Genomic DNA, 19,371 nt, shown 5'->3' on the forward strand with positions numbered 1-19,371 from the left:
TGTTTAAAATCACGTCTTTATTATACAAATTCACTCAGACCAGTCTCAACCCACTACCTCCCTCCCAAATATATTTTGCAATCTTGTCCATTTCCATTAATAATCTTATAAAATGAGGATTTTACAATGTACAAAGCCCTTCTTTACAAGCTCAGGCATCAATCAGTGTTATTCCCATCATAATATTGTCCCTAGTTTGCATTTATAGGAACAAAATCACTGTAAAAAACAGTTGCATTGCAATACAAATAGAGCCACCTTAGATACATGAACATGAAAAAGTCCCACGTTCTCGGTCAGTTACATTTTAGCTGGCAAAATGGTTGTTTCCAACGTATTTGGTGGCTTTGTTCATGTTCAGAAAGAGTTTTAGAGCCATTGAAATCCTCCTGTGTCCTTGGATGGCACAAAGGTCACATGTCAAGTGTTATGCTGGCTTGGAAAGAAGCCACAAGTCCACAAGTTTCATCACTGTTTAATTCACTGACCCATTATACAGACCGTTTTTATCTAAGCATGTCTGTAGTGACCACAGTGAAATTAAACAACCCGGGCAGTGAGGGACAGAAACAATTATGGCATTGTTATAAAAAAAAGAGTCTTAGTAGAGATTTATGGATGATGATGGAAAGTATAAAGTTTTGAAACGAAGCTATAAAACTATATTGATGTGATATGAGTAAATTGTGACAATACATTCTGATGATAAAGGAACATAGAAGAACATGATATCTTTTAAAAAATGGATTGAGAAAGATTAGAAAGGCGTAAAAGACAATGTCATTCTTGTCACCCATTTGTAATAAATGCTGATGTAATGTAACTACAGTTAAACTGTGTGGGATTTACTTTTAAATAATCCCAGTCAAATGGACTGTGATAATGAGTCCCCTGAGAGCTTCTCCCTATCAGTTTTATATATTATCTCTGTTAATAATTCATTGTTTTGATCCATAATTTACCAATTCACCACAAAAGAAGACAATTTGGAAGCAAATGGAGTGTGAGATCTCCACATTAAACCACATAAAAGCCCAACTGTTCTGCCATTCTCATCAATGTGTTTTTCTATTGCGAGGCATTATCACAGCTTATTTCACAGCAATACGCCATGTTCGTTAGAAAGTAAAAACCCACCCATGCAGCGAGTGAGATGAATGTGTTTATATCTACCAGACATTATTGTACATGGTGGTAAAACCCACATTAAAAATCATTTCACGCAGCTAAGACTTGCGTAGTACCATGAATGAATACAAAAAATATATGAGAATGAAATGAAATGGTGGCAGACGCTGATAAAAAACACAAAACAGAATCAAGAATTGGTAGAGAAAGTAGTGGTTTATGCAACTGGTTTGCCTGGTTTCCAGTCGACTTTTTATAGCGTAGAATAATTAAGACTCATGTCTTCTCCCTGTCTTTAAGAAAGTCCGCTTCATGGCGGAGGGATACACAGCAAATTCCAGGCAGGCTATAGGTTCTCTCCAGGTTGGTACTGTGGCTCTGTGGCGGTGAAATAGTCCTCCAGGAAGGACTGGAGGTACTCGAAAGTGGGCCTCTCATCCGGATCCTTCTTCCAGCAGAGCTTCATCATCTCGTGCAGGGACTCGGGGCACCCCTGGGGGCAGGGCATGCGGTAGCCTCGCTCCACCTGCTCCAGTACCTCACGGTTCACCATGCCTGAGGAGGAGACAGGAGGCAGAAGACACTGTCAGAGCTTTTAATTGCTTTGTTGGCGGGGTTAAGGTTAGGAGGAATACCAATGAAGGAATCTCCAAGAGGCTCGTGTATATGTTTTTCAGAGTAAAATCATCACTCTCATAAGTGAGCTCTAGTTTATATGTGAGGCTATGTATGGATGGCAGAAACATATTTCCTGAAAAAGACAATAAAAAATCTAATGTAAACAGAAAGGGGTCAGGATCAAACTCCTAATGATAGATTGTTAAATCGTATTTACAGTTAACCCTAATAATCAGATTAGTGCTGTAATTAATGATAATTTTTTTTAGTGATTTATCTCCTGATTATTTTTGAAAACAATTTACTTTTTAGTATACAAAATGTAACAATTTGTTTAAGCCGATAGGATATACAACAGAGAAAATAGATGAATTCTCACATTTGAGAAGCTCAAACCAGCAATCTTCTAACCAGGTATAGTGAGGATGGAGGGCTTAATTTAAATATTTAACATTTCATATAGTGGTACATTAGTATGCAGGTGGTATCACGGCCCTTTTATTGCTCCTACAGTATATCATGGCAAACCTGTTCTTCTTCCAGTTTTCTTGTTTTAGTTTTTGTTGATAAGAGACAAACTATTAATTAGAGAGCTTTAGAGGTGCTGGTAGGCTGATTTCATCACCTCTTGACAGAGCCAGGCTCTGTTTTCTCTAGTTTCCAGTCTTTATGCTAAGCTAAGCTAATGGGCTGCTAGCTGTGGCTTCATTAGTGTACAGACATGAGCATATTGATCGACTCATCTAACCGTCAGCAAGAAAGTTAATATATGTATTTCCCAAAATGCCCAATTACTACTTAAATCAATTGTCAGAATTGTTTTTAATTAATGCTCTGATCTATTGGTTGTTTCAGTGTTGTGTCTGACAGAGAGTGGAGCTGTGTGAAGGTGGTGCAGAATGCTGCAGGCACTGCTCCCCAGGGCAATATCAGTCTGGCAGATGGTTATAAACAAGAGTGGTGTTCAATCTCCTGATTGTCCTCTAACAGATGGTCTCATCTAATCTCAAATGTGCGTGTGTATATGTGTGTGTGTGTGTGTTTGTGTGTGTGTGTGTGTAAGGGCATCAGTGCGTGCGTATGGATGTCACTGTTCGGCCTGCAGGGGCATAAACAACCAGTTCAGACAATGTCAGACAGCTTCACTTCATCCTCCAACATTAACGAGCACGCCAGCTTGATGTCTACTGACAGACTGAAAGCTGATAACTCCGGCCGTGAATCACCGCCGTCCGACGCCAACGTTTTCTTTTTCCCACATCCGGTGTGTGCATGAGTGTGTCTGTTGTCACTGTCACTTACCTGGGTAGGGCACTCTGCCTTTGGTGACGAGCTCGGTCAGTAAGATCCCAAAGGACCAGGCGTCTGACTTTATGGTGAAGCGGCCATACAGGGCCGCCTCAGGGGCCGTCCATTTAATTGGGAATTTGGCTCCTGTATGTGATGGAGAGGAGAGGTGAGGTTCCACTAGAGGGCGTCTGTCTTCATTTCTGGATTTATTTCCAGGAAATCATAATGGCCATAGTGACCCACATTGATATCAGTGAGACCACAGCATTTTTTGGGTTCAGATTGATTCAGGCTTATAAATGCACCTTAGAGAAAATGGAGCTTGCTTTTAAAGGGTTGGTTCACTCAAATTAAGTAAGCGTGTCCAAGCATGTCATTATGTTCTTTGGCAATATTTATTTGTCATTAGCTATCACATTTATAAAGTAAATAATTACTTTTGCTCCTCAGAAGTCACGGTTTGATTGATGAATTAGAGACATCTCTAGATTTGTGGTTATTTCTGCCACAACTCCAGTACACTGGGGGATAATGAAATTCTGTTTGTGCATCACAAGTAGTGAAAATTACATTAAAGCAATTAATCAATCTGTATTTCCGTTAGAAATGTTGTGGTAATGATAAATACTCCACTTGAACAGTTTTCACTGGAACTACTGAAGATATAGTCCTTATGCAAACTAATTAATGCCTGGGACTGGAAAGAGATATTTAACATTTTCAAAGCTGTGAGCGTCAAAAATCTTCTATTCTCAAGCAGTTGGTTTCACTGCCACTGTCACTGTCACATTCAGCATTTTGTCAGACTTGTGTGACCAAGAAATTCTTGACAAGCATGTTTGTGTACTCTCCAGGTGCCCTTGTTGGAGCACTATCTGTAGCTACTTTGTGACTGTTGATTTAGTTTTTCTGTGGTCAGATTACTGCTAACCAAGCTAGTCTCTATACATAAGCCGAATAAGGTTAATGACCGTGGGCTGAATGTTTAATCTTTGTACTCTTGTTCTCTTGTTGACTCTGCGTATGTTTACAAGATTTATTACTCTGTTGTACTTCCTATGGGAACTAAATATTGATCTTTCATTGATGACACTTCCTGGCTTCAGGGGCAATTTTAATCATTTGACAGCTCAATTATACTTCTGTGAATCTAGGTTCATTCTTACTGTACTTACTCATTTGGGCTCAGTCCACCACTGTGGTCCAGACTGAAATATGTCAATAAATATAAGATGGATTCCAGTGAAAATCTGTACAGACATTCATAATCCCCGGAGGATGAATCTTACTGACTTTGGTAATTTCCTGACTTTTCTGTTGGCTGGATTAGCATAAAATTTACTATAAAGTTATCTTTTAATTTGTCAATACTTTATGACCAAATATCTGCATCTATGGGCATTCCCATCAGCCACAGGTGTACTTTCCATTTAGTGCTAATTAGCAAACGTTAGAATTCTAACATGTTAAACAATAATAATTAAAAACAAGAAATTATACCTGCCAAACATTGGCATATTAAAATTGTCATTCTGGGCATGTTAGCATGCTGACGTTAACATTTAGCTTAATCACCGCTGGGCCTAAGTAAATAAAGCCTAACAGAGCTGTTAGCATGGCTCCTGGTCTTGTTAGAAAATATTTGGTCTACTATTGTATACTACATGGTATCTCAACTTGTTTTCTGATTTGAATATATAGGATTTGTTGTTCAAATGTGTTTTTACAGTTTCACAATTGTTTCCAGTAAAAATTTAAGTGTGTTTGGCTCACTCTATACAAACACACAAAGTAAGGGAAAGAGACCTTCATTGTGTTAGGATGGAGGCAGAAATCTCAAAATCTAGGTAAATAAAACCTAACTTATCCACATAGAGAGATACCACGAGTAATTTAGATGAACCACCCCTTTAGGGAGCAGACATGGCAGTGAGATGGATTCTCACAGTGTGTGAAAAGCACAACTAATCAGAGGCAACAGGAGCATCTGGTTTCCACTATTGTCCTAATTCACTGTGATATGAGACAACAGGGAGTCGTCCTCGCTGTGAGGTCACTGCTCTCCATTTCTACCATGACACCTCATTCATAGTGTGTGTGTTTACCCACCTTGCCTCGCTGTGTACTCATTGTCCTCTATCAACCTGGCCAGACCAAAGTCGGCGATCTTGCACACCAGGTTATCGCCAACGAGAATGTTGGCAGCACGCAGATCCCTGTGGATGTAGTTCATCCTCTCGATGAAGGCCATGCCGTCAGCAATCTAAAAACAAAACATATGACAGCATCTCATGGCGGCTGCTTCAGTAAATAATTTTTAGCTTCTCACACTCAGAACATCAAGCACTCTGTCAGGCATAAAGAGGAGACTAATAATTAAAGAACAAAAGCAAAGTGTGCCAAATCTGGGAGCAGAAGACATGTTTACCTGAAGCTGTCGTTCTTTCTTTTTTTTAATCCAGAGAATTAAAATAGTAACTCAACAGCACGATTCACTGACAAATTCTGCACTCGTGAAACAAAAAACAAATACAGTAATTTGTGGTTTGTCTCACCTGTGCAGCCATGTCCACCAACAAGGGGAGCTTCAGGAATTTGCCATCACCCTCTTTGAGGAAGTCGAGCAGGCTTCCTATAAAAACAGCGACAGGGAGAAGTCGTAAACGCAGGGCAGCCATGATATACTGTAGGAGCAATAAAAGGGCCGTGATACCACCTGCATACTAATGTACCACTATATGAAATGTTAAATATTTAAATTAAGCCCTCCATCCTCACTATACCTGGTTAGAAGATTAAACTCAATATTAAATTAAGCTTGGCTGTGAAGTGGTATAAGATTCAATGATATTTAATCACTCTGCCTATCAGAGGATGCATTTTCTGCATGGAGAGTAGAGGAAAAAGGAAAAACACTAAGGCAGTTGCTCTATGACATGACATCACACAGTAGATCAACAAACTGCAAGTATTTAAACACACATGCGCACACAGAGAAGCATATGTCATAGAGTTAACATTTACACACGTAAATCTAATTACTCATAAAAGCCAAAAAAAAAAACGCATTGCAGCTGAAGCTGTGAGAGCCTCCCACAAAACTACTGCAGCTTTCAATTAAACATCCCAGTTTCAGGCCTCGGGAAACCACAAGGGACTCTCAAGGACTTTCAATCTGCACAGCATATTAATTAAAACATCCATAAAAATTTACATTTTTCCTTTAAGGAAATCACCATGTGTGTATCTGACATCAGTGCTGGGTGCATCAAGGCCGCGTGATCAGTTATCTGCCTGAAAAGTCTGCAGGCTGAGGCTTGATGTTGTTTTGCTTTTCTTTAAAAATAGACCTGATCAGTGTCATGTAACAGGAAGCAGCCGAGTCTTGTTATTCTCCAGGGCTGAGAGTTCTCAGAAAATTAGCTTGATTGCTGATCAAATATGCCAGTCTGGAGCTTGTAATAGGTTTTCAGGTATGCTTCAGGTATCTGCATGTACCTTTGGCCATGTACTCGGTGACGATATAAATGGGCTCCTCAGACACCACAGCATAAAGAGGCACCAGTTTGTCGTGTCTGAGCTTCTTCATGATCTGGGCCTCTTGGAGGAAGGCCTCAGGTGACATGGTGCCCGGCTTCAACGTCTTTATTGCCACCTTAGTTGTGCCATTCCACGTGCCTGTAGAGACAAAGATAGGGAGAAAAAAGCCCACAGGGCGCAGGGGTAATCAGTGTTGTTAATGGGCTGGGAGCAGGACAATATCATTAATTAGGTCTTGTAATTGCTCAGACATGTGCTGTCATGCGTGCACTCCTCGCAAAATGTCCCTGGGATGAGCGGATACGAGCTCGCAGTTCAAAAAGGAACAAATAAATCTGTCCGGAGCAGTCCTCCTGAGTGACACGATCTCTGGAGACACAGAGAATATAACAAACAGAGGAAGCAACTGCAGGAAGTGGATAATTCCCCAGTTTGGACAAAAATAAACACAATAAATATAGAGTGTTTGTGTGTTCGATTTATGCGCATAATGTCTGCATTTACTACATAAACCTGGGCTGATTTTGTGTTGCCCCATCTAGATAATTACAACTGAAAACTAAACAAATGCACGACAAGAAAGTATTTTCTGAACATGTTCCTGCGTGTCTTGCCTGTCTTGCTCTTACCCATCCAGACCTCTCCAAAGCAGCCTTGTCCCAGTTTGAGCTCCAGTCGCAAGGACTCCCGAGGGATCTCCCAGGCATCTTTAGCAAGCCCCTGGGTCTGAGGCTTGACTGTGGGGCAAACCGTGGTCAGCCTGTGGCAAAGCCCATCGGCGTGCTCTGTGATAAAGCGAGACACGTAGATCAAAACGCTACATTACAGCCAGCAGGGCCACACACACACCCCCAAGACATGAGTCTTTGAAGCAGCAGGATACAGCGTTTTAAAGCAGTTTCATGCATGGATTCATTCCATTTGATGTGGATGAACTGATGCGCTTAGACCAACTGTGTTGAAATATAAATTAAGTGGCTTTTCAAACACACCGCAGCCCTCTCCAGAGTCAGACTGAAATGAAGTGGGATCACAGAGATTTTAACCTCAACCCTCCTCAGGCCGGTGATGAGGAGGGAGGCTCGGAATCGTAACTGCACCATCAATTGTCGCAAAAATTAAATGCTTTTCATCTCCCTTGGTAACAGTCCGGGGCCTATTGCAGGTGGCACAGAGCAGCGGGTGTGACTGAGAGTAATTTTCAGGTGTGATGAAAGACTGCGATGAATAATGAATGAGAGAAGAAAGAAAAAGAAAGCGTGCGGGAAGCACTGCACACTTCATACCTGTGTAGTGTTTGACAAGCTTCTGCAGTGTGTCAAACTGCGCTCGTGTAGTGATGTAGTACCCCCCGCTGTCAAGCTTGCGGATCTTGTAGTGTTTCACATTGTCACCTTTGGCTTCGTCCCAGTCTCGGATGGAGAGAGAATAAGCACCTGGAGGAGACAAGGGAAATGTTCTTCATCCATCTAAACAAAAGGGTCAGTGATTGGACTGTGTGGTGCCTATAAAAGTAGATTAGATTAGATTAGACTTTATTGTCCACCTTAGTGGAAATTTCTCTTTGACTTCTCCAAAACAGAAATACAACCATGACACCACAGATATCCAACATAAAGATCAACATACAACAAAAATTGTGCCACAAGCAGAAAACAAAAAACAGCAGCAGCAGGTGGAAATGAGGTAGATTACAGCCCACAAGAAAACACATTCAAAAATGCACTCAGTGTCTGTATGGGTTGGGAAATAAAAGATCTCTTATATATGTTTCTCGCCCTGGGGGCCTTGAATCGATGGCCAGACGGGAGCAACTCAAACTCTGAGTTCAGTGGGTGTGAGGCGTCTACAGATATCCGTCTGCCCTTCCCGAGTACCAAACTGTCAAATACATCTCTGTCCATCACATCACATCACTATTTTGGAAAGCTTGTTTTTGTCTGTCACATTCAGGTTGCCATACCAAGCTGTTACATTAAACTGTAAAATGCTTCCACCAGGCGCTTATATGCCATCTCAAGTATGTGTTGACTAACCCTAAAGCTCCTCAGCTTTTTAATTAAAAACAGTCGCTGGTTGGCTCTCTTGAAAGTAGGTGGTTTCATAAGTATTTTATTTACCACTGTAAACTCCCAGTTATCTTTTAATGTCTTATATTCCCCAAAACTTAGAAACTCCATTGTTTCTGAGAAGTTTATATGGCTAATGGCTTTAAATGCTCGGAAGAACACGCAAACCCAAAACACACTTTACTCGTGATGGATAAAGAAACACACTGAAAGCAGAGGTCAGACAAAAGATCAGCACACTGCACTGATAGTTCCCAAGAAATGTAAATTATTTGTCAGGCACTGACAATGTCTGACCAAGATAGAGTAAGATTGAAACATTGATCTATTAAACAAAGTCAACAGTACAGGTTTTTGGCATTCTCTTACCTCTATACCTTTTATTTTGGGGATTGGGCACTTAATTCTGCTTGTTTAGCCAGGCTAGTCTTGAAAAGTGCAACATAAGTTTGTTTGCTTGAATGACTTGTGCTCTAAATACTACGACACCCGTGATCCTCAGCTGACTTTGCTATGGAGAAGGGAAGCCAGGAAGAGGGGCAAATCAGAGCACTGTTTTTGTATTTACGGAAAAAAACACAGCAGCATAGTTGCAGAATTCATCAACATTCACCCAGAACCTTTCTATCAATCGTAATCTGTACCTGTAGCTCACCATTATTTGCACTAGAAAAACAATTTTGAGCTCTGTGCCTGGATGTTTTATACCAAAATGGTCATTGGGAGTTTTAGTTTTCTAAAAGTGCTCCAACTGCTGAATCGTCCACAAATTAAATGAACAGGACTGGATGCCTGAAAAATGACACCTCCCACTTTACTAATTGGTTCATGAAGAAGTGATCATCACCTTTAGTAGTTTCACTTTCTCGCACCAGATAAGTTCCTCGTTGGTTGCCTGGATTCAGCAGCAACCTCTCAGCGTCTTTGCGACCCATTTTACCAAAGTACCACCTATCAAGAGAAAGCATATACATAAAAAACCCTGCCCAACTCAAAACTTAAGTGGTGACTGAAAAGCTGCATCACATGCTGAAGTTGCCACCGGGTTGTGAAGCTGTTAATAATGGGACTGTGGGCTTTTTTACAAGCCACATATGAGATGAGATCATGCTAGTGTTATTAGTCTCCTCATGCATTCGCCACTGATGGAGTAATGAGGTTATAACAAGCCGCAACAAGGCCTTACTCTTCAGCCTGGATGGAGTCAGCAGGGGCCACATAATTGCTCGGGATGTAGCCTGTCCTTCCCGTGTTGATGGAGCGAGCCTCCCACCAGTCTCCTTCTCTGTAGAAGGACAATGGCACAAGAGAGATGAGACAGATGCCATGTTCATTTAACAGACAGCCAAGGCCTGGTACTCACATATCCTGCAGTGATTGATACTCTGGATGTAAAAAATGTATAATTTAAGTTAGACTTGAATACAATTATCCTCACTTTTAAGTGATTTGTTCTACATTCATTTAAACCTCCAGATTTGATACAACACTGTCTTTAGTGTGAGGTAGGACTGAAGAACATTGCCACAATGGGGACTGAATGAGACTAATCTCTTTTACATTACAATGCTATAACCTCAGGTAACATCTCTGCCACAGCATGAATTAAATAAATGATCTACAGCACTGTGCAGAGAGCCAGTGTCAAGAAACGAGTTGCAATCAATCTCATTCATGGACACAGACACACAAGACACCAGGTGCAGTTTAAGGATCACTGCTTGAAAGAGAGGTATTTGTGTAATCACTGCTGCGCTACTTGCAAGGAAACATATCTAGAAACTAGGAAGATGCGTACGTGTTGTTGATGATCTGGAAGCGGTCTCCTTTTTTAAATGAGAGATCATCTGATGTTCTAGCCTCATAGTCATACAAGGCCACAAAGAACGTGACGCCACCTAGAAACACAAACACAGACCAACGAGTAATGAATAAATACCTTGTGAGTTTGTGAAAGTGAGAAAACACATAATAGCAGACGACAATGCGAGTAGAGGACATCCAAGGGACCATATCAGGAAAATGTTCGAAGGCCAGTTAAGGTAGACAAATCTGTCTGGCCAAGGTCTGAGAGCTCATATTGTATTGATTTTCTTTGGCTCATAATTCTACAGTAGGAGTATTACCCCTGCATGGAAATATGATATGTGACTGGACTCCACGAAGACAGACAGTGACAATCAGACACAAGCCAAAGGAAAGTCAAGATACCAAACCAGTTTTTAGCAGGCACAAGGTTTTAAAATTAGCTAATCTTTCCATCCCATGCCAAAATCCTGTAAAACATTATGTCTACTGTGCATCCCCGCGCCCAGACAGATGACACTCATACATCCTAAATTTGATTGTGGCTTATTATGTCTACTCTTCGAGGTCTCATCTTCAGGAACCTAGTGTGAGTTTTTTTCTTCTCTACTAATAATAGGATCGGTCTTGTCTCTCCTAACATTATGTGTTGTGATAAGGCTTTATTGTAGACATTATTCTTTTGGATATTTATATAGAGATGTTTTTGACATTTGTAACTTAACCATTTGATCAAACTGCTTCCCTAATATAATGTTTTTTAATGAACCAGGTACCTTTATGCTCCTCCTACAGCATGCCAATTTAGAGTGCACCTGTGTCTTATCATCTATTTAATGTCTGCTGAGCTGTTTTGTCCTGAAGAAGACTGTCATATCGAAACACTGGTAAATTATTAGTGTACTTCCATCACCTCTCCACTACTGGTGTGCGTTCCTCCTCTCCTTCATACATTCATACACCCACAGCTGACAACAATGCTGCCAACAGTAATCCCATTATCTCTTGCAGAAAGCAAATACCATGGCAGTGCCACCTGTAACTCCCCTCGGAGAGCAGATAATCCAACATGGAGGAAGATTACATCCCAAATCCCACCGAAACAGGAGGATTCAATCTCATCTTTTTCAGGATTGCTGTAAGCTGCTCAGACACATTTAGAGTGATAACAATTGATAGCACGACCTGTGTTAAATCCAACACGGAAAAGCTAGTTAAAATAACAATATCTGGGGCATTAGCCGTGACACTGACATGTTGGATCAGCATAAGTTAAGCTCAATGTTAGGTATGTTTGCATGATTTAGCCATTTTGTTGCAGGTATTAGGTTTACCTTGATCATCATCTTAGTTTAGCGTGTTCCCATGCTAAGATTTGCTAATTACTGTAGTACTAGATAAGATAAAGTACAGCTGAGCATGATGTCAATGTCATTAGTGCACGTGTTGGTTATAAACCACAGTTTTCGGGCATAGATGCGTGTATAAAATCCAATAATATATTACCAAAATTAAAAAATGTCAAGCTCACAGTGGCAATACCAAAAGAAGTAGGGATCACCAGAGTCAGTCGGATTACCCATCTGCAGCAAGTCAAGTCTCTACAACTTGATTTAAATACCATATAAAAAATATGGTATTAAAGATTGAACACCATACGGCATTATGGAAATATTACAGCTGAAAGCAGATTGAAAAAAACAGAGATTATGGCTGCCTTGAAGATAAGAAATGCAAACCTAATAGTATGCTTTATATAATGAAGTCAAAGAAAATGGGCTGAAACATGAGTAATGAACATGAATATTCATAAATGCTCTCCATGAAGACTATCAGCATTGTAATTGCATCTTACTAAGACTACTCACTTGAGACGGCACCAGAGAATGAGTTGGACACAGGACCGGAGAAGGAGGATGACGCCCCACCAAAGGGAGTCATGGCAGACGAGGAACCGCCAAATGGCGTAAGGGTGTGGTTGAAGTTTGCAGCCCCAGGCCCTGATAAGGAGGAGGGAGGTTGATTCTGCTGCAGCTGGGTGGGATCCGGTCCATAGTGACCTACGTGAGGTGTAGTGGCAATGGCGTTGGGATCTGACACCATGGAATTCTCTGGCCGATACTTCATCGTAGGGCCTTTGTCCTCTTTGCTCTTTATGCAGCCCATTGTCTCCCTGCCTAGACAAACACAAAGATGTCAATTTAATGCCAACAGATTACAGAGTACAGCATCCAATCACTTGCCTTCATGAAACATAAATAAAGAGAAGGGCCAAGGGAGATGCAGGATTAACAATTGCAACATAAGGCCTGTAGGAACATGTGTTATCAAATGAAAATTGAATGACCTGATATTAACATGTGAATTATTTTCTTGCTTAGATTACAAGATTATAAGATTATAAACCATGTGGTAACTGGGACATATGTGTAAATGTCAAATGCGCTTTGAATCGTGTAGATGCAATTGTGAATCCATGTTTTGAGGTATGACATGAGCAAAACGAAGGGATAAAAAGGTGATTAGCATTTCATATTGTTGTGATCTATTATATGTCATTGTTCCATAAAGTGATCCCTCAATATTTACACACAAATGACACATTCAATCCAATCTACAGCCCTTCTGCCTTGAAATGGAGGAAAATAAAAGCTCTTTGCAGTATCACTGCTGTTTTCTACATTTATGCCCCTGCACACTTTGGGGCCCTCTTCCCATGGAGGGATTACTAAACCAGCCTACCGGGCACAGGTCCAAGGGCCGAAGAGTCAAGGGGTCCCTGTGCCAAATTCTCGAAGTAACTACAAAGAGATGCAAAATGACTACAATAGATTCAAAAGGCCACAACAAGACCCAGAACAAACACAAATAAAGCCTAAACAACTACAAAGAGATTCAAAACGATCGCAAAGAGAGTCAAAACAACTGCAAAAAGATTCAAAACAACCACAAAGAGAGTCAAAACGACCGCAAAGAAAGTCAAAACAACAGCAAAAAGATTCTATATGACCACATAGAGTCAAAACGACCACAAAGAGTCAAAACAACTGCAAAAAGATTCAAAATGACCACATAGAGTCAAAACAACCACAAAAAGATTCAAAACGACCACAAAGAGAGTCAAAACAACTACAAAGGGATTCAAAATGACCACAAAGAGAGTCAAAACAACTACAAAGGGATTCAAAACGACCACAAAGAGAGTCAAAACAACTGCAAAAAGATTCAAAGTGACCACAAAGAGAGTCAAAACAACAACAAAGGGATTCAAAATGACCACAAAGAGAGTCAAAACAACAACAAAGGGATTCAAAATGACCACAAAGAGAGTCAAAACAACTACAAAGGTATTCAAAATGACCACAAAGAGAGTCAAAACAACTACAAAGGGATTCAAAATGACCACAAAGAGAGTCAAAACAACTACAAAGGGATTCAAAATGACCACAGAGAGAGTCAAAACAACTGCAAAGAGAGTCAAAACAACTACAAAGAGAGTCAAAACAACTACAAAGGGATTCAAAATGACCACAAAGAGAGTTAAAACAACTGCAAAGAGAGTCAAAACAACTACAAAGAGATTCAAAACGAGCACAGAGAGAGTCAAAACAACTGCAAAGAGAGTCAAAATAACCACAAAGAGAGTCAAAACAACTGCAAAGAGAGTCAAAACAACTGCAAAGAGAGTCAAAACAACTACAAAGGGATTCAAAATGACCACAAAGAGAGTCAAAACAACTGCAAAGATATTCAAAACAACCACAAAGAGAGTCAAAACAACTGCTTTGATATTCAAAACAACCACAAAGAGAGTCAAAACAACTGCTTTGATATTCAAAACAACCACAAAGAGAGTCTTTGAGTCTGAGAGTTCAGGTTTACCTACAAAATGTTAAAGTCTGGGTGTCTATCTCCTATGTAGGAGGGATGGGAGGGGGGCTTTTAAATGTCTTTACCCAGGGGCCTATTGTCTCATAGTCTGTCCATGCCTCAGCATGACCACACTAGAAAATTTTAAACATTGCTGTGTCTCCTTCTGCATGGTTGTCATTCCTTGCCCTAACATAATATGGCCGGAGTCATACTGAGGCATTCTTTTGTGAGGTGAAGGCCCGGAAAATGTGGTGACAATCAGACATGCTTGTAAAGAAATCTGAGCTTTGGGAGGTCAGAACATTTTCATTCGCCAAGAACAACAGCTGCTTGAGGAGTTGGACTTAGTTAATTGGTGCTGACATGTTACAAGACAGTGAAACAATAGAGGATTGAAGTGAAATCAGAGCTTTATTCAGCATGGAGAAGATGTGGAGTATGAAAGCAGACTAAACAAAGACTAAATAAAACACAGAGCTACTGAGCAGCATTGTAGCATAGATGGTGACAGGAGTGACAAGGGCAGCAGTTCACTGAATTACAGGGTCACAATCATGCATCGGTTATCCAAAAGCGGATCTGCTGTTGCAGTAATACACCTTTCACTGATTTTGGAACAGTGGTCTTAATGTTGGGAGGCGGGAGGGATTTTTCCGCAACGGGGAAGGAGGGGCGTGATCGAGAGTTCATCGAGTTCTCCAGCTGAACTGCCAAGGAAATCAACAAAATGGGGACAAACCACAGAAACCTTTGCTCAAATAAAACCGTACAACCGTTTAAACTGCAGGTTACAGCTTGTGCTGACCGCTATTCCTTCTCTACAAAACCATTGTATGAGTGGTCAGTCGCTGGAGAGTCGTCAAAATGAAACAAATTTCTTAAAAATGTCTTCAAAGGAATATCCCAATAAATCTAATCTCAGATGTCAGAGCTAGAGCCAGTATGTTGAGAATGTTGGCATGGAAAAAAGACTATCCGAGCCAGCCTTTCCTTTAACCTTGAGACAAAACCAGTGCCATGGAAAGCAGAGGGTTTCACTCAGCAACTTAGTCAACTATGGTGGGCTTGTGTTTCATCATCAGACAGACGAGAGCCTGGCTCTTTGGCTCAGCAGTTAACTTACCACGCTATAAAGCACTGGACAGTGTCCCAGGAATATTTGCACTTTAAAGTGAGGATGTTTTTTTTCCATTCCAGAAATGAGGCATCAGCCGTTTCATAAATGTGACATCACTCTTCCAAAATGATCATAACTGCACAAATACTGGGCTGAAGTTATGGAGCCTTTTAAAGAGAATTCAAGTCCTTGGATGTTAAAATAAAATACCACGTTAGTATACTGTTGCATTAATTTGGGTAAATGTTAAATCTGCTGTGAATTATGCATGACTCAAACGCATAGATGCAATTGTGCAGGCATGTTTTGAGGTATGACAAGTGAAAAAACAAAGGCATAAAAAGTGATTATCACTTTTTATTGTTGCTCCATAAAGACATCCCTTAATGACATTTTCAAGCCAGTCTAAAGCCTTTCTGCCTTGAAAAATAGGAGCTCTTTGCTGTATCAATGCTGTTTCTGGCTAGTTGTTATTCAAACAAGGCATTACATTCATACAGACCTAGATACCCCGCTTAATAATTATGCATCATTTAAATAAAAAAAGGATTAGTGTTCATCCAATTAGTTGAATGATTTAACTAACTATTTAAAATAAATCCTGGTGCCGGAGACGTTTAAGGTGCCAACCATGAACTAAAATGTCCCTGGCTTACGTCCAGCCTTTGTTGCATGTAATTTCCTATCTCTCTCTCCCCTCATTTCCTGTCACCTCTCTAATGTCAACTAACTAATAAATGCATAAACATGTACCAAACAAATGATTGTATAAAGAAAATCAATACTAAGTATAAATGCCATACATTTGCTGGGTGAAAGATAACAAAAAAGGAAGCTCTGTCTGTTTTTAGCCACATTAGCGAAATGGTTCAATGGCACCACTTTGGTCAAGACTGAAATATCTGATCACTGATTGTTGTGAGATTTGATAAAGATATTCCCTAAGTCCCTAGAAGACATATTCTAATGACTATGATAATACCCAGAGTTTTTATTTTTGACATCACTAATTTGTCCAATAATTTGGTTTATGACCAAATACCTGCAGAATTTGTGTTTGGTGCTAATTAATAAATGTTAGCATGCTAACACGCTAAACTATGATCGTGAACATGGTAAATATTAATTGCCAAATATCAGCATGTTAGTATTCTGATGTTAGCATTTAGCTGTGCTTAAATGCAGCCTACAGGGGCCACAAGCATGGCTGTAGTCTCTTTATCATCATCATTAAGCAGAAGGAGTTCTTTGGCTTCTGTTTATTAGGTTAAGCGAGCTGTTTCAAGGGTTTTATAGAGCAGATGATTGCCTAATTACTTAATTAACAAATAGAAAATAGGTGAATCAATCAATTTTTAGCTTGTGTATTATTATTTTTTTTACATTCTCAGTTTGAAGCAGTATTGCGGATACACAGAAATTCTCACTGGAGAGAAGAGTGCTTCAGAGCTTATCTGTCAGCAGGCAGGGTGTGTACAGACACACCTGTTCCCTGGTCATATTTGTATTAACAGAGAGAAGCATGACATGTGATAAATGGTCCACTATCTTTACTAAGAGCAAATCTAAAACTGCACTATACTACACCAATGAAATTAATTCTTCTGAAGCAAAATATGGTAAATCATTGCTTTTTACGTACATAAAAATACAATATCTAAGTGATTCCCACCAAATCCAGGACGATAAGTAGAGCAAATCAAAGCAACGGAATAAATAAATAATTTAGATGTAGTGTAGGAGAGAAACAGACAGCAAAATAGCAGGTTGGTTGAATGAGGGAGGGGAAACCAGGCAGACAGTGCCAGCTCTACCAGCTTGAGCTACTAGGAGGATTATTAGGATGGAGGATTTATCCTAAGAGGATAATAACAGAAAACAAAAAAAAGAGGAGTGACCACCAGGGCTTGGAGCTAAAACAGTGTCGATCACATACTCCTCCTGTGACCTTCAATATTTGTCACGCTTGTCTGAAAAGCACAACAGCGAGATGTGTTTCAGAGCTAAGGGGGATCTTTGTTGGAGGGCTCTTACAGACTCTTGGCTGTGATGATGCAGACGCAGCTCTGCTAACCCTCTATCTGTGCCATATTGGTTAAACCAGCCAGCCATCGCATAATGACACCATTAGCTTTGTCCACAATTCACTGTGACACCAAAGTGAGAATGCAATGACTCCGGATATGGTGACAAATGATGCAACAAAAAGAATGTGTCTTAGGTGGTATTTCAGGCCACAAAAAGCAAGAAGTCATAATGGAAAGCGTCTATAAACAATCCCAGGAAAGATCACACCTCATCGTATAAATAACAGAAGTCCAACACTGTGCAGACTCATCTGTAGCGGATCATAAACGTCAAACCTCACTGACTTTTACATCCAAGTCTAATCAGTTCCTCACTTGATAATTCCTGAACAGCAGAGCCATGAAACCAAAAGGAAAAAAAAACTGCCTTGACGCTAATTATAGTAACTTATTGTTATTGCTGACAACATCCCACTGCCCCGAGTATGATGACCTACAACAGCACATCGCATGCAAACACGAGGAGGACTCCCAGTTACACCAGCTAAAGCTGTGCAGAAACAATGAGCGAGGAAGGTGAAGAGTTTAAATTAGGAAGTCATCACACAAAATGCAAAGATGTATATACCAAGGCTCCTTCCTCTATCTGATTGGAAAGGCGTGGTCCCATTGTTTTAGCGCTACTCGTTCTGACAGATTGAGACAGAAAACGAGGACAAAGTAAGCTTGACTTTTCATTCAGCTTTAATCAAAGCATTATGATTTAGAACAGACTGAAACAATCCGCTAAAGGAAAAAAAAAATCTCTTTCTTCAGCCAACATGTGAAATCTCAAAAACAAAGATGTGTATTTTTTTATTCACAGCCAGCAAAAGACTATTCTTTGGTGTAACTACAGGAGAAATAATACATGAGTATTTCACTGCTTAGTTTCCTGCTCTCAATGGGGTTCATCTTTTCTACAAAAACTCCTGAAATCTGAATATCCCTTGTTAGTTTTATGTGCCACAGACTGGACACTATCTTTGTTTAATATTCCTCTTCCAGGCAGGTCAGATTGCTCTGACAGCTACCGGTAGAACTGATAGCTGGAGGGGATTCAGTGTCTTGCTCAAGGACACTTCACCGTGGCAGATACTTGCCAACACCTGCCTGGAACGTGACAACTACCCCAGCCGGTAGCTGGAGGGTGAACACTACCATGGAGCAGATCGGGGACACTTTGAAAAAAGATAATTGTTTTTTGGAATTTGCAATATTTGGTTAACACAAAGCAAGCTGTGTCAGGGAATTATACCCTTTCATATGAGTATTTGAAAGCTTTGGTCTGGGGCTGCAACTGACGATTATTTTCTCGATTAATTGGTTCATTGCTTACTCTAGGAAATATTAGAAACCTGTGTGTTATAATTTCCCACAGCCCAAGGTGACATCTACAAATGTCTTATTTTGTTCGAACAGTAGTTCCAAACCCAAGACATTCAGTTTACGATCAATTATGACAAAGAAAAGCATCAAATTGTCACCTTTGAGAGGCTGAAAATAGCAATTAATTTGGCACTTAGATATAACTAAAATTTGATTTCTAAAGCTATTGCAGTTCTACATTTATTTCTTACAACCCACTTACTGTAATGCATTATCTAAAGCTGTAAGTTTCCAATATAGTCAAAACACGTTTCTTGCAAAAGGCTTTGCAACAACCCAAAAGTATATATAAAAAACTAAATGTATTAGCTGATGTCTGAGAAGGCTCCAGATGTTGCCCTAAGGAACCTCCATGAACATCTGAGGTTGCTTTTGACCCTTGACCTCTCTTGTCCCTGCTTGTTTTCACCCAGAATAAGTACATAGTTTTAAGTTCTGTTACAGAAGCATTCACACGCTCACTCAAAGTTTCCTA

At 40.2% G+C, this 19,371-nt stretch overlaps 1 protein-coding gene across 3 annotated transcripts in view; it reads right to left on the reverse strand.

The window, feature by feature from the left end:
- Positions 1-2: 2 nt before the first annotated feature.
- The window catches only part of LOC123969316 (tyrosine-protein kinase yes-like), a 25,672-nt gene continuing 6,303 nt past the window's right edge, over positions 3-19,371 (reverse strand). For 2 of the 3 annotated variants that reach the window (XM_046046634.1, XM_046046720.1), the window contains 11 exons: positions 12,320-12,628; positions 10,444-10,543; positions 9,832-9,930; positions 9,493-9,596; positions 7,863-8,012; positions 7,206-7,361; positions 6,535-6,714; positions 5,592-5,668; positions 5,146-5,299; positions 3,049-3,180; positions 3-1,683 (listed from right to left, as the gene is read on the reverse strand). In XM_046046634.1, coding sequence (XP_045902590.1) covers positions 1,475-1,683; positions 3,049-3,180; positions 5,146-5,299; positions 5,592-5,668; positions 6,535-6,714; positions 7,206-7,361; positions 7,863-8,012; positions 9,493-9,596; positions 9,832-9,930; positions 10,444-10,543; positions 12,320-12,617 — 1,659 coding nt within the window. In that variant the 5' untranslated portion in view covers positions 12,618-12,628 and the 3' untranslated portion in view covers positions 3-1,474. The remainder of the gene's footprint in view (positions 1,684-3,048; positions 3,181-5,145; positions 5,300-5,591; positions 5,669-6,534; positions 6,715-7,205; positions 7,362-7,862; positions 8,013-9,492; positions 9,597-9,831; positions 9,931-10,443; positions 10,544-12,319; positions 12,629-19,371) is intronic. The other variant, XM_046046802.1, reaches the window with a different exon arrangement.

This window comes from Micropterus dolomieu, linkage group LG01 (assembly GCF_021292245.1).
Source record: "Micropterus dolomieu isolate WLL.071019.BEF.003 ecotype Adirondacks linkage group LG01, ASM2129224v1, whole genome shotgun sequence".
Lineage (NCBI taxonomy): Eukaryota > Metazoa > Chordata > Actinopteri > Centrarchiformes > Centrarchidae > Micropterus > Micropterus dolomieu.